Source organism: Mauremys reevesii, linkage group 1 (genome assembly GCF_016161935.1).
Source record: "Mauremys reevesii isolate NIE-2019 linkage group 1, ASM1616193v1, whole genome shotgun sequence".
Classification (NCBI taxonomy): Eukaryota; Metazoa; Chordata; order Testudines; family Geoemydidae; genus Mauremys; species Mauremys reevesii.
The window spans coordinates 305,235,787-305,260,597 of NC_052623.1; the positions used below are offsets into that span (position 1 = coordinate 305,235,787).

The following is a 24,811-nucleotide window of genomic DNA, read 5'->3' on the forward strand; positions in this document are numbered from 1 at the left end:
CCAATGCCTGGTGCCCCAGAGGGAGTGAACCTAACAGGCAATGATCAAGTGATCTCTCTCCTGCCATCCATCTCCATCCTCTGACGAACAGAGGCTAGGGAGACCATTCTTTACCCATCCTGGCTAATAGCCATTTATGGACTTAACCACCATGAATTTATCCAGTTCTCTTTTAAACACTGTTATAGTCCTAGCCTTCACAACCTCCTCAGGTAAGGAGTTCCACAAGTTGATTGTGCGCTGCGTGAAGAAGAACTTCCTTTTATTTGTTTTAAACCTGCTGCCTATTAAATATGATCAACAGACAAGATAGGTGAGGTAATATATTTTATTGGACCAACTTCTGTTTGTAAGAGAGGCAAGCTTTTGAATTCCTCCTCAGGTCTGTATTTCTCTCATCAACAGAAGTTGGTACAGTAAAAGATATTACCTCACCCTGCGACCTTATCTCTCATAGCTACAACACTGCATGCAAATGTGATTGATTACATTCTCTCCACTAGTCAGGCTCTGGTTTTCTTTCCCTATGATTTTAAGGAATTATCCATTTACCAACACAAATATTGAGAGGAAATGAAATCATTACTATTCTAGTTTTTCTCCATCATATGTAAGTGTAGCACTTACACTTCAGCTTAGCTATTTTAAAGACCAGAAATTCATTATTTAACTAACTGTAATTTTCAGCGAGTCCCACTAGAAGATGCTCCTCTATTGGAAGACAACTAATTCTGTTCTCCCAACTTAATATAAACCTTATATCTCTTTATGTAATATGATGTATCAATTATAATAACCACACTGATCACAGACTTTGTTAAATCATAGGCATAAAACCCTGAACTTGCAAATGTTCAATATTAGGAACTCCAGTGCAGTACCATGTGTGGTATGAGCAGTTAGACACCCAATGCCAGTGACAGATCCTTAGCTGATGTAAGTATGCTGAAGTCAATGGAGCTATGGCAATTTCTACCAGTTGAGGATCTGCACCCTATTGCTTTAGCAGAGGGCTAGAGCATAATCTCCTATCGTAAAAGTCCCTCCCTTTATTAAGTTCCCCCTACAACATATGCTGGTCTTTACTGGTGACTGGAGGACCAAGAACTCTACAAGTTCAACCCAACTCCACATTTCCTTTTCTGTACAGTAATTATCAGTACAGTAACTCCTCGCTTAACATTGTAGTTATGTTCCTGAAAAATACAACTTTAAGCAAAACAATGTTAAGCGAATCCAATTTCCCCATAAAAATTAATGTAAATAGGGGGGTTAGGTTCCAGGAAAAACAATTTCACCAGACAAAAACTATATTTTATAGTTCACACAGTATAAGTTTCAAACAAACAATTTAATACTGTACACAGCAATGATGATTGTGAAGCTTGGTTGGTGATGAAGTCAGAGGGTGAAAGAGGGTGGGATATTTCCCGGGGAATGCCTTACTGCTAAATGATGAACTAGCATCCGGCTGAGCCCTCAAGGGTTAACACATTGTTGTTAATATAGCCTCACACTCTACAAGGCAGCACGAATGGAGGGATGGGAGACAGTATGGCAGATAGAGACAGAGACATACACCCTGTGTATGGGAGAGAGAGAGAGAGAGAGATGCGCATTGACCCTTTAAATATGCTGGCACCACTCTAAGTACATTGCCTTTAAAAAGATCAGGAAGTTGAGACAGCAGCTGCAGCCAACAAGCTCTCTCCATCCTGAGCCCTGTCCTGTGCCCACCCTGCTCTATATGGAGAAGGAGTAAGTGGGGGGCAGGAGAACGGGGGAGGGGGACACCCTGACATTAGCCTCCCTCATCCCCCCTCCCCTGCACAACAAGCAGGAGGCTCCCGGGAGCAGCTCCAAGGCAGAGGGCAGGAGCAGCACATGGCAGTGGGGGGAGAGACAGCTGAACTGCTGGCAATTGGTAGCCTGCTGGGTGGCTGCTACACAGGGAACTTAGGAGAGCGGGGAGCTGATGGGGGGCTGCTGGTCCACCCCAGTTCCAAACCCCCACCAGCTAGCTGCAACAGGCTGCTCTTCCTGCAAGCAGTGGACAAAGCAGGCGGCTGCCAAACAACGTTATAAGGGAGCATTGCACAACTTTAAACGAGCATGTTCCCTAACTGATCAGCAGAGTAACGACAAGACAATGTTAACCAGGACGACTTTAAGTGAGGAGTTACTGTATAGTTTTAAAACTGTTTTTACTTAATATAAAGAATTCAAAATAAAACAAATCATTTAAAACTATTTATATTAACATCTTCTTAAAGCTCTTGAGCCAAAACTTTTTGTCCTGGCTTCACCTCTACTAATCCTTTCGCTTTGTGATAAATATTGAAGTTTTGTTGCTAAGTTTTATTTCGCCAGCTTTTTTTTCCCTTGGACTTTTGGCTTTCCCTTTTCTTCCTGTCCCTTGACCATCTCAGTACTCTCCTTGTCTCTGTACTGCCCTTTTCCTGCTCCTTGGCATTATTTTGTCTGTATTTCTTTGAGTTGCTTTTTACATTCTCTAGCTCTGGGTTCCCCATAGTGTCTGGTTCACAGTCTTCTTGATCAAATTGAGCCTCCTCTTCCACTTCATAAGGTTTGTCAACTGCAAGTCTACATCTGTATAGCTCTCACTATATCCATGAATGATGTCATCACTCTGTCTGTGGAATAGAAGTTCATTTTGCCTGCCTTCTGCAACAATCTGTAAATTCTCCTGCAAATTACGCATCTTTCAAGTCATAGTAGCACCAACTGTTTCTGTGGAGCCTAATTTGAATCTAGTCAGTGAACTAACTTGTTTTCATCTGCAATAAGCTCCAGGCTTGATCTAGTTTGTGTACCATCAGAGTCTCTACATTTGTGGACTTATCTGTTAAATTTCCTGATAAATCCAGCACAGGTTTATGATTACAATCGTCACTAAACCAGGGGCGGCTCTAGCTTTTTTGCTGCCCCAAGCACAGCAGGCAGGCTGCCTTCGGCGGCTTGCCTGCGGGAGGTCCCTGGTCCTGTGGATTTGGCAGCTTGCCTGCGGGAGGTCTGCCAATCCCGCAGCTTCGGCGTGCCCGCCGCTGAATTGCTGCCGAATCCACGGGACCGGTGAACCTCCCACAGGCAAGCCACCGAAGGCTGCCTGACTGCCGCCCTCACAGGGAGCGGCAGGCTGCCCCCCATGGCTTGCCGCCCCAGGCACATGCTTGGAGTGCTGGTGCCTGGAGCCACCGCTGCACTGAACTGCTCCTCAGGGGAAGAATGTGGCAGCAAAGGAGTCAGAACTTCATTCTGATCAGTATCACACTCCAACATCTGCATTTCTATAGTCATGTCTGTCGGACACTTCTCTTTCTCTGACTTTTTTTCACTCTCTCATTACTGCCATGAAGCTCTGTTGCCAGGTCTGCTGTAGAAATTTTCTCTTTGTGGGATATTTTTCCACCATTCTCAGCACAGCTGCAATGAGATCAAGAGCTCTGTAGCCTTCCCTGGTTTGATCTCCTCTTTCCTTTCTTTCGGGTTTTCCTCTATTAAATTCTTCTCTCCCAAAGTCTTTATGAAAACTCTATTTGTAGGTCAAAGATTTTGCCATAACCTTCGTATCCCCAACTGTTATTTCTATTCTATGTAGTTCCCACCTGCGATGCAAGCATCTCCCCATGTTCTTCCTTTTTCTTTGCATCTACCATTTATTTTTTGTTAATATTTTGGGACAGCTCTGGATTCTTAGTGAAATAAACAAGCGTTTTCTTTACGTTTTCATATTAATTCTATTGATTTTCAGTGAGGCCTGATATTTGCAGAATATCATCTTTCTTTTCCCCCATGATGAATATGGGTAAATTGGTATTCCTCACTCTTCACAAGTCCTGATTCCACCTGGAAATTGTTCAGCATGGTGTATCCGTTTTAGCCAGGGTGATTCAACAACAAAATTAAAGCACGGGTGGAGCGGCGCGGTGGAAAATCAGAGGAGCCATTAGCTCCATTATCCTGGGACTTCTCCAGGCTCTTTCTTTATTTTGCTTTTGTCCCTTTTTAGGGCAATTGGCACTCTGACTCTCTCTGTGTCCCTGTGGAGATGGCCCCTCTCTTTCTTCTAATAGGGCTCCTTGCTATAGCTCCAATGGAGGTTTTTTTTGTATTCTGACTGCCATTTTCCTAGTCTGCACTTTCATCTTCTCCAGACTTGAACTTTTCCTGTCCTCTCATCCCTTCTTAAAGCCTTATCTACTCATTCCTTTTTCTTTGTCTTTTCAGTCCCAAGCCTGCTCTGAACCTGCTCCACTGTTTGGGGCTGAGGGACGCAAACTCTCCCCAATAGTTTTTACTGACTCTTGCCTTTTCTTTTACTCCTCTCTCTCTCTCTCTGGAGGTAGCTTTTGACCTCTTGACACTGTGTACAGTGAGCAGGGAGGCTACAGTGTGAGTAGAGACACACGAAAATCCAACTGCTGAAGTATAGAATGACCTCCTGCCTGGAATGGAAGTCCCTCACTTTATGAAGTTCAATATCTCCTGTTCATCTCTGGTAAGGGAGGATCAAGAACTCTGGCAAGTTCAATTCCATGCCATGAGCTGTGCCCTGCAGATGGATCCTCCTCAGCTCGCATAAGTCAAAGCTTCTTTGCAAAGCAGAATTTGATCCTGCATATTTTACTATTGTAATAAGTTATATATGTGTATATATTAATCCCATTTAAGTGGCTAAATCCATGGAAGAAGCAAGGGCCACTATGCATTTAATATTATCCAAGTATAAGACTCTGTACTTAATACTTCTTTGATGAGATTAGTGTAAGAACCTAACTAGCACAGAATAGAATAAATGAATTGAAGCACATGCTTAAGTGCTATTCCTGAATAGGGATGTTTTCCTAAACTGGAGCCTAATACAGATAAAATAGATACTTTAAGTAAAGATGCATAGTCAAGAATAGTCAAATACAGTTTGGTAGGTTAAAGAGACATTTTCAGGTACTTTAGTCCCAAAATGTGGCCTATTTTAAAAAATTATATATAATTAAATCTAATATACACCGAACTTATTTCAGAACTCACAAATGGTCCTTAACATTCTATCTCAAACACTGAGGAACATTAATATTTACTAGTGTCAGGATTTGCTTTCTGTTCCTCAAAAAAGTCCAATAAGTTACACGTTCAAGACTGTCAACATTGCAAATTATGGCCCATATTCTCTTCTCACTTCTATGCAACCACATTGATTTGAAGAGATGTGTGAGGCAGCAGGCTGGGAAAGTGTTTTTTCTGATCACTTGTCCACAGGCAAGTAAAATTTCTTGTCAAATAACCAAGCGTGTTGTCCCAAATTTCAGGCCTTGATCTTAGTGCCTCATGTAAATTAAAATGAAATGTTGCTGCTGTGATTGTCTGGAGAGATTTCTCTGCATTCTGCTTTTTCTGTCTAAGACGGTTGTGTCAAGATTTGTCACTTTTATTCTCTGTGAAGTGTGTATGACTTTCCCTTGGCTTTATAGGGTTAATTTTCTCTTTCTTGTGATATAAATAAAAATGTGTTTTTATTTATATTAAAGCACATTAAATCAGTGCTCCGGAATGTGCGCTGGCTATCTCTTGGTTACCAAGTGAGCTGCGACCTAAAAAACTTTAAAATGGCTCCCGATTTGAGAGATCATGCTATACCATTGCAGCTGTGATCAGTAGAAGCACCCTACCTGGATTCCACTCAATTTAAAAGAGAGGAAGCCCTCAGTGGAGGAGCCTGCAGCTTTTCAGCTAAGAGCCACTTTGCTCTGAAACACTTCTGGTCTTTTAAGCCCATCGCAAAGCATATCTATTTTCTAAGTCTGTTGGGGACGGAAGGAGTCAGTGGGTGTTGAGGCTTGTGAGAGTATAAGGATGCTTGTGGGAACCTTTTATTGGAGATTGATTTTTGTTGGAAATGGAGGAGGGATGTAAAAAAGATTGGTGTTAGCAGCTAGCTTTATTGTTTGTCTTCATAATCTTTGTTAAAGGTAGCTAGAGATTTTTGTCAATATTTTTATAAATCAGAATAATAACCAACTAAAAATCTGTGTCACACAAACTAGCTATGTACTTCAACACAAATCAGTTCAACACTTAATCTGAACCTTTAGAAGACATCCATTTCTGATCATTCCGTTTGACTGGAAATCAAGATTGTACAAGTATGGAAGTGAAGGCAGAAGGTATGTGTATTGCGAGTGATACCTGTAGGTGGGATAATGGGAAAAGTGAAATTGTGGTTGTAGGTTGCAGTGGTCAGGTGAGGACTAAGCTAGGTATTTCCTGGATTTTGTTCAGTTTATGCAGTTCAGTGACCTTATTTGGTTTTCAAATAAGTTTTTGTCTGGTGGATTTAAATAAAGTTGTGTCAGCTATTTCCTTTTAAATCTGCATTCAGGCATTTGACAATGAGCCATAAAAAAAGCAAAATAACATTGCATTGCACTTCTATAATTTTCATCCGAGGAGTTCAAGCACTTTACAAATGTCAAGTCTGATTTTTGCTTCCACAGGTATAAATGACTCTGCAAGATGAAATTCTGTTCTGGGTAGGTCATTATACCACCCCCATCAACTGTGGTATACAAGCACCTAGACAGTGGAGCACTGGTTAAACCCCTCAACCCGCCTGTAAGGTAGGTAAGGGACACATACAGGAATTCAGGCCTGGTCTACACTACGCGTTTAAACCAAATTTAGCAGCGTTAAACCGAATTAACCCTGCACCCGTCCACACAACGAAGCCCTTTATATCGATATAAAGGGCTCTTTAAACCGATTTCTGTACTCCTCCCCGACGAGGGGAGTAGCGCTGAAATCGGTATTGCCATGTCAGATTAGGGTTAGTGTGGCCGCAATTCGACGGTATTGGCCTCCGGGCGGTATCCCACAGTGCACCATTGTGACCGCTCTGGAAAGCGATCTGAACTCATGTGCACTGGGCAGGTTGACAGGAAAAGTCCTGCAAACTTTTGAATTTCATTTCCTGTTTGCCCAGCATGGAGCTCTGATCAGCACGGGTGGCGATGCAGTCCCAAATCCGAAAAGAGCTCCAGCATGGACCGTACGGGAGATACTGGATCTGATCATTGTATGGGGAGACAAATCTGTTCTATCAGAGCTCCGTTACAGAAGACGAAATGACAAAGCATTTGAAAAAAATCTCCAGGCTATGATAGACAGAGGCCACAGCAGGGACTCAGCACAGTGCTGCATGACAAGTGTAACGGAAAGCCAAAGAATCAAATAGACGCTCATGGAGGGAGGGAGGGGGACTGAGGACTCCAGCTATCCCACAGTCCCCGCAGTCTCCGAAAAAGCATTTGCATTCTTGGCTGAGCTCCCAATGCCTGAAGGGTCAAAAACATTATCCGGGTGGTTCAGGGTATATCTTGTCAATTTGCCCCTCCTCCCCCCGTGAAAGAAAAGGGGAAAAAAATCGTTTCTCACCTTTTTTCAATGTCACCGTATGTCTACTGCATGCTGCTGGTAGACGCGGTGCTGCGGCGCTGAACAGCAGCATCCCCTCCCCTTCCTTTCCTGATGGCAGATGGTGCAAAATGGTGGAAAACCGTCCTCATCATCCCATGAGTGCTCCTGGCTGGCCTCAGTGAGGTCGGCCAGGGGTGCCTGGGTAAAAATGGGAATGACTCCTGGTCATTCCTGGCAGATGGTACAAAAGGCTTGGTAACCGTCCTCATCATAGCAGCTAGAGGCTGAGCTCCATCAGCCCCCCCCCCCCTTCATGTCTAAAAAAAACATTCTGTACTCCCTGGACTATCATAGCAGCGGGAGGCTGCACTCCTCTCCCCCCACCCTTTAATGTCCTGCCTGGACTATCATAGCAGCTGGAGGCTGCCTCCCCCTCATTTTATCTCGCTAAAAAGTCAGTGTTTCTTATTCCTGCATTCTTTATTACTTCATCACACAAATGGGGGGACACTGCCACGGTAGCCCAGGAGGGTTGGGGGAGGAGGGAAGCAACGGGTGGGGTTGTTGCAGGGGCACCCCCTAGAATGGCATACAGCTCATCATTTCTGCAGGATCTCTGGGGCTCTGACACGGAGCAGCTGTGCTCTCTGGTTCTCTAGTACACTTGCCCCATATTCTAGGCAGGACTGACTCTATTTTTAGACAAAACATAGGGAATGACCCGGGGAGTCATTCCCATTTTTGTCCATGCACCCCCGGCCGACCTCAGCGAGGCCAGCCAGGAGCACCCATGACAGCAGCAGACGGTACAAAAGGATTGATAACCATCATCGCCAATTTCCAATTGCAAACGGTGCAAAATGACTGATAACCATCATCTCATCGCCAATTTACAATGGTAGATGGTGCAGTAGAGATGGTAACCATCTCTGCTACCTTGCAAAGGCAAATGAATGCTGCTGTGTAGCACTGCAGTACCACCTCTGTCAGCAGCATCCAGTACACATACGGTGACAGTAACAAAAGGCAAAACAGGCTCCATGGTTGCCATGCTATGGTGTTTGCCAGGGCAATCCAGGGGAAAAAGGGCGCAAAATGATTGTCTACCGTTGCTTTCACGGAGGAAGGATTGAGTGACGACATTTACCCAGAATCACCCGCAACACTTTTTTTGCACCATCATGCATTGGGATATCAACTCAGAATTCCAATGGGCGGGGGAGACTGCGGGAACTATGGGATAGCTACAGGATAACTACCCACAGTGCAACGCTCCGGAAATCGACGCTAGCCTCGGTACATGGACGCACACCACCGAATTAATGTGCTTAGTGTGGCCGCATGCACTCGACTTTATACAATCTGTTTTAAAAAACCAGTTTCTGTAAAATAGGAATAATCCTGTAGTGTAGACATACTCTCATTCTACTGAGCACTAGAATGCAGCCATCTCTTGAGCAGAGCACAGCAGAGTGTAATAGGGCACAACAGTACTACACAGCACCTTAGGAAACCACATGATGAAGGACAGTATAGCCAAGTGAGGCTACAGTGGGAATTTAGGTTAACAAAATATCAGTGTGTTTACAAAAAGAGCCATGGGTTCATCATCTGTTGTCATGGATTACAAGTAGCTGATGCAATATTTATTAAAACACTCAAGCCCTGCTTTGCTGTTGCCCTGGGGCCCCTTTGGGCCAGTGATGCTGACACAAAGGGTCTGCAACTCAGCTACCTTGCCCCTGGCACTGAAAATGCTGGGATTCTTGTGCAAGCTCCTGATTCCAGCAGCTGGGGCTTTAAGAAAAACAATGACATTCACAAGAGTTGGCAGTGCTGAGACGAACTTCCCTTTTCTTGGGCTAGACCCATGGGCAGTGGGTATAATAGGCCAGGGAAGGCTATGCTGCTGCGGAAAGCCGGGTTGCCATTTTTTGCTTATTATTATGCGCTATGCAGGCTCCAGGGCAGATGAGGCAGCAATATCTGCTATTCAGCTTCCCAGTTCATCGTAATCTCCCTGAACTGCAGAGAGATTACTGGTGAACCCCGGGAAGCTGAGTAGCAGATATTGCCTTCTCAGCAGCCCCAGAACCTACAAAGCACATATGAAAATCTCAGCTTCTTCCGCTGGGCGGCTGGGGGTTTCAGGGGATGAGACGCGTAGCGTTTCCCATTCTCCAGCTGGGGCTGGGGCCGGCTGGGTCTCAGGTCGGCCACCCGGCCTGGCTGAGGCTGGGGTGGTTGGGGCATGGCCCGGGGCTGGGGTTAGCCAGCTGGGGCTGCTTGGGCCGGTCCGGGGCTGGGGTCAGCTAACCGGCACAGCTGGGGTCAGTTGGCCAGCTGGAACCGGGCCAGGGCTCGTGTTGGTCAGCCAGCTCGAGCCGGCCCAGGGCTGAAGCTGCTCAGGCCGGTCCGGGGCTGGGGTTGGCTGGCCAGCACGGCTGGGCCTTCTCGGGTCAGCCTGGGGTTGGGATTGGCCAGCTGGTGGAGCTGGGGCTGTTCAGGCCGGCCCGGGGCTGGGGTCGGTTGGCCAGCTGGGGTCAGTCAGCCAATTTTGGTTGGACTTATTCCTGGAGGTTTCTTTGCATGACATAATCTTTAATTAAAGATTAATCTTTAATTCCTGGAGATTCCAGGCCAATCCTGGATGACTGGCAACCCTAGTCAGCCGGCTGGAGCCAGGACAGGTCTCGGGTTGGTCAGCTGGCTGGCCAGCACAGTTGAGGATACTCGTGCTGGCCTGGGGCTCAGGCTTAGGGATGCCAGGCATCCGGTTTTCGACCAGAACGGCCGGTCGAAAAGGGACCCTTACAGCTCCAGTCAGAATTACAAGTTTTCCAAATGCCATTTCATAGAATGAATTTTCAAAGTTACCTTTAAAAGCTGATAGGCCCCAACCTGAAATCACCTTCTGTCTGTGAAATCTGAAAATAATTCTGTAAGTTATTCGTTATTGCTTCCAATCTAGTAACTAAAGCTGAAGATACCATAAAAGGATACCCAAGTTAAAAATCATGATAATAAATTAAGTTCTGTGTGGTGTTCATGCTGTTTGCTTACTTTTTGCATTTCTCTCATCTTGGATAACAAACATCTGATGAAGTCAGTTTCACTTTTGTGAAAAGTCATTTTTACTTTCAGGTAGTTAGTTCTGCAGTGTTTGAACTGAAAGCTATAAAAATATTTATTTAAAAACAACCATTAGTATGGTATTTTTTAAACTGTGGTTCATTATTTCTATTACAGTAATGCCTAAGGAGCATAATCAGAGGCCAGGGCCCTGCTATAATAATCACCAAACAAATACACACACAATGCCTGATCACTGTATTAACATTTCTATCCAGCTTGTTTTTTCTCTTTATTTCCTCAAATTTTACACAAGCTTTTATTAGAGGGCCACATTTAAATTGGCAGCTTATGGCTTCAATCCTACCAAATCTCATCCATGTGCTTCACTTTACTCACTGACTTTAAGGGAACTATTTGCATGAGTCAAGTTATGCAAGTGCATACATGTGTGCAACATCAGGGCCTAAATCTTTAAATTGATTTTTCTAATCAATAAGCTTTTGCTGTATCTTTTGTGCTGTAGTCTAGAGGTAAGACCTTCATTAGATAAGAAAAGGTCATTGGAAGGTCTAATTTGACCTAAAATTTAAGTTTTACAAAATGAGTCCAATAGTAATATTTCCCATTGGAAATTTTAAAAAATGGGAACAGCTTAAAAACAATCTCCGATACTATTTACAAGCCCAGTATTGCTCCAGTGTATGAAAACCAGAAAGTGAAATTGAGGATCTATTTTCTTTATCCAAGCTGAGGGAAAGACATGATGTAAAAATAACCAGGAAAGAGTCAATTTGATTTTTAATACTCATTCAGTTCTAAGAATCTAAGATGTTATTAATATTGAAAAGGAAAATTGTGGGGTTTTTAGAATATTTTCAGCAGACAGTGTCTCTATAAACTGGGTTATAGCAGGTTTAATAGTCTGTAATATTTATTGATGATTTCCATGTTAAATATCACTGGTGGGAACAATCCCAAAATGTTGTCTTGTATAAATCAATAAACAGCTGTAATAGCTCCTACGTGAGTACACTTGCAGGTTGTTATAGTGCTGTGTAGAAATACCCATACACACATATAATCTTATATTTAATGTTTGCTATAACGTTCTCTAAACTGAAATTTAGGAATTTTGATCCAAGCTTTCAAAAGCCCAGAGCAAATTTAGCAAAATTGGGATAAAGAATGGAAGACGTATGACAAGGAAACCATTTCAGATCTGGGGGTGGGGCAACTTTAACCGTGATTCCAGAGGCTACTTAGGCACCTGAAAACTCCAGGGTTTTTTTGCAAATAATAACTTAGAAATTAGCTTACAGGAGTACTGTATCTAATTCCTATATAAAGAAAAAAATAAAAATCAGACTCAGCTCTAATACTAACATGTTCTGATATCTTGTGTCAAGTCACTTAAGGGACACTGGTTAGGTTTAAAATTTTAATATATATTCTTACTTTGTTACTAAGTCTTGAATGCAATTGAAATAATTGTTGAAAAATCTATATTACTTTCTATCACTTTTTTGCAGTTCACCAAGCTTGGAATAGATCATTTAACTTTTGGAAACATCCTACTAAGGCAAGGCCCTATGAGTTTATACTGCACCTGCCTAGGGCTCCAGGGGTGTTTCCCCACTACAAGTAATAGACTAGAAACTGACTTTAAACAGAAGTGACACTTTCAAGTCACTTTCACAGTATTGCCAGCCTGGAAAGTTCAAAAATCACGAGTCAGGCTCACCAAAAATCATGAGATTGGTTTAAAATCATGAGATTATGTACATCAGATTTGGTGATCTTTTTATTTGCCTTCTGCTTTTTGAGCCTTTAGGGTGCACTTGGGTCACATTTTGAGGCTTTCTCCACAGCCATGAGGGCTAGAAACTTATTTTTTCTTTAAGAATAAAGGGTGAAATCATCTCATATCCACTTGACTCCAGAAGCTGGGGCTTTAAGGAAAACAATAATTATCATGAGACTCATGACAAAATCATGAGAGTTGGCAACTCTGCTTTCACTTCTGTTTAAAGGCTAGACTGAGATGCAGTTCTCACAGGAGAATATTTAAAACTAAATACCAAGAAAATTCCACATTTTAAAGATGAGGAAAAAATTGACACTTCTGAAGTATTTCAGGGCTACTGCAGGCAGGAAAGGAAAATAAACAGGCACCGGAGCTCAGGGCAGCTCTTACTCTTGAAAGAAAGTTGGAGAGTCAAATCTTCTAACCCTTAATCCAGTAAAACTTCTATTGGCATCAGTGCCTCCACTCTTAGATATTAACGTGCTGAATAATTATACACTTCATACTTAAATATCTGAGCCATCTTATCCAGGGCTAAACATATTATACACATTGCCTCAGGGACTACATTTTCTGGCATATTCTGAACTGTGCTGAGCATGCAGATGGTACCTAGTGAATAATACAGATCATGACAATAATTGTTGACTTTATGGCCTCTGTGAATGCAATTTCTGTTCTTTGTTCTGGAATTGGCCTGGATTCAGATGAAACCCTAAAAATTTGAGGCATAAAAACATCTGGCACTCATTCCTTCCTTTTCTCGAATTCAGAAAGAAAAAAAAAAGACAAAACAAAATGGTTTTCAGGTAAAATTACACAGCAGCCATTGCTCTACAGTCCAGCACGGGGCAGAACCTGACAACCATTGCGGGTTAAGTGATCTCCTCTCATCTGATTCTCATTCTCTCTCTTTCTGCATTCTTCCTGACCTCTTGCTGCTTTTTATGCTGTCAACCATGACATCCTTCCCAATCACCTCAGATTGATTGCTGGAGTCTCAGAGAACTGGCCTCCTTGGTTTTGTTCCCATCTACCAGAATCCTCTCTTTTGCAGCATGCAACAGAAAAATAGGCTGGTCCAATGGATAGGGAGCTAGCCCTGAGAGACCTGGGTTCTACTTCCCTCCCCATGGACTTTCTGTATGACCTCAGGCTGTGCTTTAGGGACAGCATTTCAAAGGTTTTTAGGCTAGTGAAGGCAGGGGGTTGGACTCACTGACCTTTCAGGGTCCCTTGCAGTTCTATGAGATCGGTATATCTCTATATTCTTTTTAAATATTTTTATGTGCTAGTTAAATAGTTACATATGAAGAACAGGAGTACTTGTGGCACCTTAGAGACTAACATGTTTATTTGAGCATAAGCTTTCATGGGCTACAGCCCACTTCATCAGATGCATAGAATGGAACATATAGTAAGAAGATATACACCTCTACCTCGATATAACGTGACCCAATATAATACGAATTTGGATATAACACAATAAAGCAGTGCTCGGGGGGGGGGGCAGGGCTGCGCACTCCAGTGGATCAAAGCAAGTTTGATATAACGCAGTTTCACCTATAACGCAGCAAGATTTTTTGGCTCCCGAGGACAACATTATACAGAGGTAGAGGTGTATATACATACAGAGAACATGAAAAGGTGGAAGTTGCCATACCAACTCTAAGAGGCTAATTAAGATTAAGATGAGCTACTATCAGCAGGAGAAAAAATACTTTTGTAGCGATAATCAAGATAGCCCATTTCTGACAGTAGACAAAAAGGTATGAGGATACTTCCCATGGGGAAATAGATTCAATTTGTGTAATGACCCAGCCACTCTCAGTCTCTATTCAAGCCCAAATTAATGGTATCTAGTTTGCATATTAATAATTCAAGTTCAGCAGTTTCTCGTTGGAGTCTGTTTTTGAAGCTTTTCTGTTGCAAAATTTCCACCTTTAAGTCTGAGTGACCATAGAGGCTGAAGTGTTCTCCTACTGGTTTTTGAATGTTATGATTCCTGATGTCAGATTTGTGTCCATTTATCCTTTTGCGTAGAGACTGTCTGGTTTGGCCAATGTACATGGCGGAGGGGCATTGCTGGCACATGATGGCATATATCACATTGGTAGATGTGCAGGTGAATGAGTCCCTGATGGCATGGCTGATGTGATTAGGTCCTATGATGGTGACATTTGAATAGATATGTGGACAGAGTTGGCATCGGGCTTTGCTGCAAGGATAGGTTCCTGGGTTAGTGTTTTTGTTGTGTGGTGCGTGGTTGCTGGTGAGTATTTGCTTCAGGTTAGGGGGCTGTCTGTAAGCAAGGATTGGTCTGTCTCCCAAGATCTGTGAGAGTGAGGGATCATCTTTCAGGATAGGTTGTAGATCTTTGATGATGCGCCGGAGAAGTTTTAGTTGGGGGCTGAAGGTGATGGCTAGTGGCGTTCTCTTATTTTCTTTGTTGGGCCTGTCCTGTAGTAGGTGACTTCTGAGTACTCTTCTGGCTCTGTCAATCTGTTTTTTTCACTTCGGCAGGTGGGTATTGTAGTTTTAAGAATGCTTGATAGAGATCTTGTAGGTGTCTGAGGGATTGGAGCAAATGCAGTTCATAGTACCTAATCACATCAGCCACAACAGTCAGAATCTATTTCCCCATGTTAAGTATCCTCACACCTTTTTGTCAACTGTCTGAAGTGGGCCATCTTGATTATCACTACAAAAGTCTTTTTTCTCCTGCTGATAATACTCATCTTAATTAATTAGCCTCTTAGAATTGGTATGGCAACTTCCACCTTTTCATGTTCTCTGTATGTATATCTATCTTCTTACTATATGTTCCATTCTATGCATCTGATGAAGTGGGCTGTAGCCCATGAAAGCTTATGCTCAAATAAATGTGTTAGTCTCTAAGGTGCCACAAGTACTCCTGTTCTTTTTGAGGATACAGACTAAAATGGCTGCTACTCTGAAACCTGTTATGTAGATGTTGTCACTAGATACTGATCTGTATTTAAGGGCAAAGCATCTTTCTTTAATGAATACTTTGACACTGGTAGCTTTTCTAGGAGACTCTCACTATTGCTTTAGAAAGTGAGTGATGTGGCTCCTATGGAATTAGATACTTAAGAGAATTTTAAAAGAAAGAGGAAGATTTCGGAGGAATTTAGAGATGCTGGCACAACCCTCCTACTTAAACCTCTATAATTAACTGCAGATATAACATAGCATCGAGTTGACTTAATGACTAATCTAAAGCCCACTGAAGGCTGTGGATGAAGCCCTAAGAAAGGAAGAGGTAAAAATGTCACTTTGCCTTTCTAAATGGAAAAGAAGAAGAAAGAGTTAGGAAACCTGCTTCCTTTTTATTTATATTTAGAAGGGCATTTATGTCCTCAGAGGAGAATGGTGCTCAGATTAGTTTCAAGCCAACATCTGATATTGGCTATCAGTCAATGCTGGAAACTGATAAATCTGCATTCATGATCAGTGGCTGGTTGTCAGTTTTTCAAGTATTTTGATGATGCTGGCTTTTGAAAACACTCACCCACATTCCCTTGTGCGATGACAGGGAGGGAGAATTATTAGTAGTTAATTTTTAGATTGTTCCTATTGGCAAGTAAGGACCAAACTAATGTTGTTTCATCTAATGCTAAGTGACACACTGAAAGGGGAAAGTTGGTGGTGAAGTAGTTGAGATAGACCTTGAGTTGAAAGTTTTTAAATGACATTCACTAAGTGATTGGCACTGACATTTATACTGAATGGGCTACTGAGGACAGTATTTCTCACCTGCTCATTACCAAATGTGTCAGTTCCTATTTGACAGGAGTCATCAAGTAGAAATCAAAAATCTGCAATGAAGTTGCTGGCTATTTACAGCAACAAATCTCCTTGTAATATCTGATATACTGCTGACAGCAACTGAAGAACATGCTTTGCCTTTAAACTTTTACGTTAACACTCACCTTGACATTTCAAAATACTCACTCATCAGGGGTGGAATATTTCATGAGCTTATCCCAGGTGATAAGTTTTCTTTATGTTGAGCTGCTAAAGATCTACATTTCTTCCAAGAATACAGTTGTTAGCACTCGGACCTTGCTGCCTTGGCTAAATTCAGTTCTGCCTAGCTAACTTCCCTCTGCAATCTGTATATAATAGTCATGTCATTTCCTAAATTGTTGCATACTCTATCTCTACACTGTTAAAAAAGATGCCATGTTTTACGCACAGGTGACTACATTTCAGTGGCAGACTGCTAGATATGTTTATATAGTTTGTAAAGCACTTTGGATCCTCCAAGATAAAGAGGAGCTATATAAATGCAAGATACTTAACAAAAAAGTCAGATATTTTCAGAGAATAGGTCTTGCTACTGGAAAGCCTTGACTTCAATGGGAGTTTTGTCTGTATAAGTAACCATGGGATTGGTCTCCAATTGGTACTCTTGAACACACATTTGTCTTTGAAGGTGCAACTGTCATCATAGGACCATAGAAAGATACAATTCCTAAAATAAAGTTTGTCTTGATCCAATTTTATTTGGAACTCATTCCAATGTTCAGACTCAAATGTGTCATTTTAATTCTAAACAACTGTGAATTTCAGGACTCCATATTGTAGAGTAAGAGCTATTAAAACTCAACGTTTGCTTGCCTGAGGAAATGATTGTACATAGTATGATGGTGCTTCCTGTTTTAGATAGGGTGCAAACAGCTTGGGCCAGCTATCTTGTGGTTTTGATAGTTTCTAACTAAAATACGCAGCATTGACTCTCTCTCCACCCCATTTAGAAAGGAGCTAAAAAATAGTGGAAAGCTCTAGGCACACTGGCTAGCCAGTAGCAGAACTCAGTCTCTGTAATAACCAATTTTAATCAGTGTTTTAATCTGTCTTTTATGGTTCCAGCTAAGCAACTATAAATATGCATGTGGGTAAATTTGTTAGAGTGTGAATATTTCTTTAAAAGTTAGTGAGCATGCTTGAGATGAGATGAGAATTATGACAAAGGACACCACAACGAACATATGAGAGACTGAAAACATTTCTCCTGTTTTGACAGATATTGCCCATTTCAGGTGTATTCCTCATTTTATGTGCAGGGACTCTTTCTCAAACAGGTAGAATCTACTAAAATGGAAGAAGCTTTAAGTTCATATGTTAGGCTATGTTTACTTAGTTGTTCTGTAACATATTACACTAGAGACCACACTTTGGGCCAAATCTCTCCCACTAATTCAAAATGATTTTAGCTCAAGGTAAGGCTCCAAGATTTGTCTTCACAAGATGCAAGAATTCCAGCATGTGAGCTGATAAAGTTGAGCCCAGCTTGAATAATATATAAATTTTCCACTTTTCTGGGTGTTGTGCTGTTTTTTGGACAATGGCCCAAAGTAATTTGATGTGCATGTACAAGAGCTTGTTCAGGTTTATTATTTTTGTAGGCAGTGTTTGGGGCTTTTTAGATACAGAATGCCATTTAGTTGATTCAGTTTGTAAATTGTTTCTGCTTTTTTATCAAGGCAGATGACAAATCAGCAAGCTTGAGGAAATCCCTAGAGTGAGTGCACAGCAGGCACCGTCTTCTCTCCACCCTTGAGTAACTGTCATTCTTTGTTCCATTCTGAGAGACAGGTACATATTTTTAAATGTTCTTCTCCTGGTTTTTCCTTATTAATTTATAAACTTTCAATTTCAAATACAAAATTAAATGCATGGAAAAATATCATAGTTCACCAAATACCAAGATGCTTAGGCATAAATCAAGGAGAATATAAAGGTGTTAACAGCCAAAGGGCACACACTTAAAATTCAATTTACTCATAATCCAGTGCAATAAGGACATGCAGAACAATTCTAGATAAAGATTGTTTTCTTTAGAGATGTTCATCAAATGTAATAGGGACTTGCTTGACTGAGAAAATTGAACAGGAGAAAATTAGTCATTTATTTTATTCTTTATGCAGGTTATCGCATGTTACTTTTAAGTCATCAGAACAAAGTGGGGACTTCCTGTTCAAAGGCTGCACTGCATGTTACTATGTAGTAAAGCTTTTCACAGATGTCCTTTACAGTCAAGATATCCACTTGTTAACATTATTTCACACACTTTAATAAGAACACATCAAGAGGAGAATACACCCCTTTATCTCCCCATGAATTCAGGAAAATTTGATGTCTAAACTTTGCTCCCATCTCTCCCACTGTGTAAAAGCCTAGCATGCTTCAACCAAATTGCACTACATTTATAATCTACAGCAACAGTCTTTGTTGAACTGCTATAAAATTTGGATATATGGTATGATATTCAGACAGACACTTTATTCTAGCTCCCTCACTGCCCGACTCCACCTGTAAATTGAGTAGCAAAGTCAAATTAACCAGATATGGACTTGACCAGCAGGAGAGAGCAGGGGGAGGGGAAAGAAAAGCCTTTTCACTTCCCTCCATCTGAAGTGAGCTGAGCTGCACAGAGAAACTATTTATTCTCAGGTTTCAGAGTGGTTATTCTCAGCTGCACTTTGCAGCCTTTCCCTCAGCCAAGATCTTACACACAGGGAAACTCACTAAGGTTATTCAGCTTCCCTTCTGCAGGAAGCTCTGAACAGGCTGCAAGGAGTAACAGACCATAGTTCTCTTTTGCAAACAGAATACCAAAAAATAGAAAATGGTACAAAAATCTGGAGGAGGGGGCAGGGGGGGAAAGAGAAGAGCTAAGAGAAAATGGAAATGAGGACAAAGAAACAGAAGAGATGAAAAAAAGGCAGATGAAGTAAAAGATGGGATGGAGAAAGACTGGCTAAAATACAGCCCCTCTTGTAGAGTTGAAATGAAAATTTAAGTGCTTAATGGGGGCTTTGATTAGCATTGGATTAATGTCCAGAAGGGAGGGTTGTGATTCACAACACTGGGTGCCCTTGGGGAGTGGCACTTCACCAGCACCTTTCCCCTCTCTGAGTGAAGCAGTCTTGTCTGTGCCTGCTGCAGCTCAGCTCTCTGAAATCAACAGCCTCTGGCAACAATAGCCCCTGCCTTCCAGGCCTCCATAGACCTCACTCTCTCAGTTCAGCCTAGGAACAGGTTCACACCAACCCTCGAGTTCTTGCAGTGGCATGGGCAGCAGGTTATATATTTGTGTGGGGCCCGGGGCCCAGCAATATTCAGGGCTGGGCGCCCTGCTCCAGCAATAGTTGGAGCTGGGTCTCCTCCCGCCCCCCGGTCCTGCCTGGATCGGCCCCGGCCACCGCAGGTCTCCCCCCGCCGCCGCGACCCTGCCTGGAGCAGGTCCCAGCCCCGCCTGCCACCCCCTCCGCGTGTCCCCGCCGCGTTGTGTTGCGTCCCTGCCTGACAGAACGCAGCGCGCCTCTCCCCTGCCTGCTGCCCGGAGGGCTCCCAGCAGATTTGCTGTCTGCTGCCGCAGGGTCCTAGTGCCTGCCCTCCGCCAGTACTGGCAAGGCAGGCTGCCCTTACCCTGAGCCTCTCCAACCCCAAACCCTCAGCCCCAGCCAGAGCCCTCATTCCCCCCGCACCCTAATCCTCTGCCCCAGCCCTGAGCGTCCCCACATCATGAACCCCTCATCCACAGCCCTCACCCCACACTCCAAACCTCTGCCCTAGCCCTGAGCCCTCCTGCATCATGAACCCCTCATCCACAGCCCTCACCCACCGCCCAACCCTCTTCCCTAGCCCTGAGCCCCCTCGCATCATGAACCCCTCATCCTCAGCCCCACAGTCCTCACCCTGCACTCCCTCCTATCCCCAAACTCCCGCCCCCTTCCCACCCACCCCGTCCCAACCCCAAACTCCATCCCAAAGCCTGCACCCTTCACCCCCTCCTGCACACCCCCCCCCAGCCCCAGCCCAGAGCCGGCACCAAGCCCCCTTCCTGCACCCGAATCCCCAGCCCAGGATCTGCACCCCCGACCTCCCCCCTCCCAGAGCCTTAGGCAGGTGGGGCGGAGTGGGCCCCACCAAAATTTTTACAAACTTGCCACCCATGTGCAGTGGTCCCTCTGCAACACTCAGCCCCTATCACTGCACGCTCATAGAAATTACCAGAGAGCTGTCCCCAAAAGAACAGTGTACACACAGCTTGATAGGTACAATTCAGGATTAGGTCCTTGATAACATCACAGCACTAAGATATATATTTATAGTGAAAATCATAAGTTTATGGTCAAAGATTAAGATTCAAGAAATACTGAGTAAGGATAACAGAATCAGAAATGGTGACATATAAAACAAAAAGGTATAACATGCATCTCATAAACTAAACTTAACGTTAACAGGCTAAAATCCTTGTCTAAAGTAGTTTTATCTCACCCCAAAGCCTTTTTTGCAGAATTTTCAACCAACCTTGGTTGAGATCCTGTTCTCATGCATCAGAGGGGTAGCCGTGTTAGTCTGGATCTGTTCTCATGCAATCACACTGCCTGATTACTTCCTGAAGTGCTGGATAACAAAATGCTTTATTTGTCCCCTTGTTACAGTCCAGTAAACCTTTGACGTGCACCCACTGATAAAACTCTTCTCCTCCATTGCTCGTTTTTCCTGTTGACTTCCCATGTCTCTTTTTTTATTGGCATTCAGTTCAAACCAGTGATGGGAGGCCCATTGTGAAAAAAATATATACAATGCTTAATGTACGTCTCAATTTGCTAGATGGACAAGCACTCCTGGTCTGAAACCTGTCTGTGCTAGTGGCTCATACCTTGATACAGACTCTCAGAATATATTTTCAGTATATATACACATAACTTCTTAAATATCATCCATACATACATATCTCACAATCTTCATACTGATTATGAAGATCAGTATGACATATGCTTGTGTTAGATATCTTATATGACATTCTTTATGGATAAATACTACGAAAGTGGTGTTTTAGTTGTAGTGAGTTGTGAGGCCTGTTAGGAGTTGCTGACACAGAGAAGTGAACCCTTTGCCAGCTGGCTCCAATGGGCCTCTGTGTCAGAAGAATGTAAACTTTGTTGTACCACATTCTATAGGGCTTCTGCATCATTGTTGTTTCAGAGTGTTTTTATTGAAAAGTTTTAAACATTATAATGTACAAAATTTAAAAAGAGAGAGAATTACACAGCGATAACATTAGCGAGAAGTCACTGAATGCGTTACAGAACTTACCAAACAAACGCTGATGGAACAGGAATTTCCCAGCTATCAGTCCCGTGAGAATGGCAAGTAGCCATAGAAGCACCTTCAGAAACCTCCAGCCTCCTCCTCCAGGGTATTTATTTGTTACAAACGAAAAACAGTTGCCAACAACAATAACATTGGCTTCTGTCTGACTGTGAGATACTGGATCCTCAGCAAATATTAAGAAGTTAAAGAAGATCACCAGGTAAGCCACAGTGAGGCGAGACCAGGGGTGCTGGAAGTAGTAGCGGAAGCCTTTACCCATTCTCAAATACTTCAGGACAGTTGTCTGCCTGTGTATACAAGATATATCAGTACATTGTTATACCCACCAATCAGCATGGAATTCAGAAGCTGTCTAGACATTTCAATAGTCAAACCACTTTACATTTTCAGTGATTTACTTTTGATATTCTAGACTAACCTAGTGATAAACAGTTCCAACAAAATAGGGTGACCAGACAGCAAGTATGAAAAATCGGGACAGGGGTAGGGGGTAATAGGAGCCTATATAAGAAAAAGACCCAAAAAATCAGGACTGTCCCTATAAAATCAGGACATCTGGTCACCCTAAAACAAAAGCTGTGTTAGAACCCAGGAAAAGAAAAATTAAGACTTCCTGTTAGTTTCAGTAAAGGCATGCTATACATCTTAGCACGCCATTTTTATTTTTAAAATGTCTATATTCTTATTAAAAGTACAACTACATCACAATTAACATGGCACGTGAATATGGGTCAGCACAAAACATGTTATATGGCACTTGAAATTCATAGTGCCTGTCTCATGCATTCAAAAAGATACAGCAAAGCCTCCACAAATTTTGCTTCTAAGAACCTTTCATCCCTCCTATCTCTTCTTTGACATAGGTGCTGGAACTAGTGCTGCCACACACCCTGGCTTGAAGTGGTTTCCATTATATACAGGGTTTACAGTTTGGTTAAATGGGTCTCAGCACCCCCACTATACAAATTGTTCCAACACCCCTGCACACATACACATAGATCCCAGGCCTACTACTAAATCTTTTGGAAAGAACCTGGACTGAGTCTGCATGAAAACCACATAGTCAATTCTCTCATCACCTGCGAGATTTATAAGCCTCCCAATAACACCACTGGAGATTACTACACATGGAGGAATGAACAAATCCCAGAGTTAATCTTTGAAGGGCCTGACCCAAAGCTCATTGAGATCAGTGGAAGTCTTTCTATTTACTTCAGCTGGTTTGGGATAAAGGCCACAATAAAATGCAACCTTTTAAGCAGGGCACTCCCATTTCCTGCACTTCAAAACAACTTTGCATGAATACAAGAACAATTCTAATTTTGAAATGTGTTCACTTATAAGAGCACAGATTTATATTTTTTTCCAATGTGGTCTGTTTCGGTGCTTTTCCATCTACATATTTGTCTCTCTGTAAACATTTCAGTGTGTAGGTTCATTGTGTATTCATTAAGACACTATGCCAGGAGTGCTATAGAATACTACAGTTGTTCAAAGCAACCAGACTGGGGTGGGCAGGCTGGTGGAGGGGGAAGTAATCCAACAGCTCTTTTTACAGAATGAGCATGTAAAAATATAGTCTACATAATTGAATGAAAAACAGTTTTTTGTCAGTGTCGTACAATGTGAAAAAAATAAATAAATAAGATGCTTCTTGAAAATGTTTACGGAATAATACTTGTTTCAATGACAAAGGTGTCTCTGATAAGTATAGCTCTTTATGTAGGCACTTTTTAAAAAAAATTCAATATCTGATTTTTCTTATTGTCAGATTCTTATATTACATTCAGTAAATATTACATTTACATTTACTAGTCAGGGCAACAATGTCAAACTTCATATATTTTTTGTTTTATATCAGAGAAAGCACAAAATAGATTAGTATGTTTAAAAGTTGATTAGCTAGTATAAGGAAATATGTCATCTTTGGAAGAACTTTATGAATTGAAGAAAGTGACTTGAAGTGGGAAGTTATTACTCAAACAAGCTAAAGGCTATTTAACAAGGTCACAGACAACAAGAAACCAAAGATCCATTTTAGACTACAAAGTCAGTACATTCCTGTCTTCTTTTTGTTCTGCTGTTAGCATGGAGAAAAGTCCTAATTATTCTATTCAACTGGACATCTTAAATTTAAGAGGCGGGTGGGCAAAGACAAGACAATCATGTATCCACCAAATATTTTAATCACTAGGTTAACCTAGAGTAACCAGGTAGTGAGCAAAAGACATAGCCTCTTAGACATTATTTGGGTAACAACAGGAACCAATGCTTTAACTAGTTGCACTAGGTTAGAAAATAAACAGATGAGTGCTCTTTGCATCTAGCAAAGGTTCCGAAATTTAGGGACTATTTTAAAACACGTGTGGGCTGCAACATGCTCATTTAACCTATTTTATTTCCTTTCCTGAGCAACACAAGGATTTGGCTTTTTTTTTTTTAAAATCTTTTTAGAATTAAGTGGAGCTCGTTAAAACCGATTGTCTCCAACTAAAACTGAATGTGGTTTGTTTATTAGGGAAATCAGGACCTGATACGGTGATACGCCCCCGCCTCGCCACGCGCGCACACACGCTTCAGTGCCTGCTGGGGAAGAATCATGCCAACAACACAGTGGCAGAAGAGGGGCTGTAATCTCCCCCGCTGGGGGTGTCACGATACTAACTGCTGCAGCCCCCGTTCCCCGCGCAAAGTCCTGCCCATCGTCAAGGGAAACCCCGCTGCAGTGTGGGCACAGCCGCTGCGGGGCCAGGCTGCAGCCCCCTTTCGCACACCGGGGGGCTGGGGGCTGGGCTGGGCTGTTACACGCCGAGACAAATGCAATGTACTCACCGAGCTCGGCAGCCACCTTTGGCTCTAACGGGAAACTCCTACGTGAACCCGGCTCCGGCTCTGCCAGGGCGCCGCTGTCACGGTGCTATAAATACCCGCCGATGGCTGGCCCGCGTCCTTCTCCAGCTGCTGCTGCTGCTGCTGCTGCGCCGACCGCACAGGGCCTCCCTCCTGCCAACAGCCTGCGCAGCGCTCGCCTCGGCCGCGGGCTGCCCGCGGGGGGACCCGCTGCCTGCCTGCCTGCCTGCGGGAGGGGCGGGGGGTTCGCAGCTGGGCTCCTCCCGCGCGCCCACAGCCCGCGGCAGCTGCCGCCCCTCCGCGGGGCCGCGGGAAGGACGAGAACCGAACCCACAAGCGGGGGCGCGTGGCGGGACTCCCGTCTCCGCCGCTCGGGGAGAGACGCGGACTGTTACCCGCCCCCGGCCTGCAGGAATGCGGCGGCCAGAGCCGCTGTGCGTGGAGCGGAAAACACGCGTGGATGCTGCCGAGTTTTACCGGGCCTTGTTCCGTGTCTAA

At 43.1% G+C, this 24,811-nt stretch overlaps 1 protein-coding gene across 9 annotated transcripts in view; it reads right to left on the reverse strand.

Moving 5' to 3' along the window:
• TMEM117 (transmembrane protein 117) overlaps positions 1–24,457 on the reverse strand; it is a 326,908-nt gene extending 302,451 nt beyond the window's left edge. For 7 of the 9 annotated variants that reach the window (XR_005589583.1, XR_005589582.1, XR_005589585.1 and 4 more), the window contains exons 1-2: positions 24,296–24,457; positions 21,446–21,750 (exon numbers count right to left, since the gene is read on the reverse strand). Coding sequence is in view for 4 of the 9 variants with exons in the window: in XM_039505170.1 (XP_039361104.1) it covers positions 21,446–21,722 (277 nt within the window). In the remaining 5 variants the exon portion in view is untranslated. Of the gene's footprint in view, positions 1–21,445; positions 21,751–24,295 lie in introns of those variants that run through there. The other 2 variants (XM_039505195.1, XM_039505178.1) reach the window with 2 other exon arrangements.
• Between the last annotated feature and the right edge of the window lie 354 nt (positions 24,458–24,811).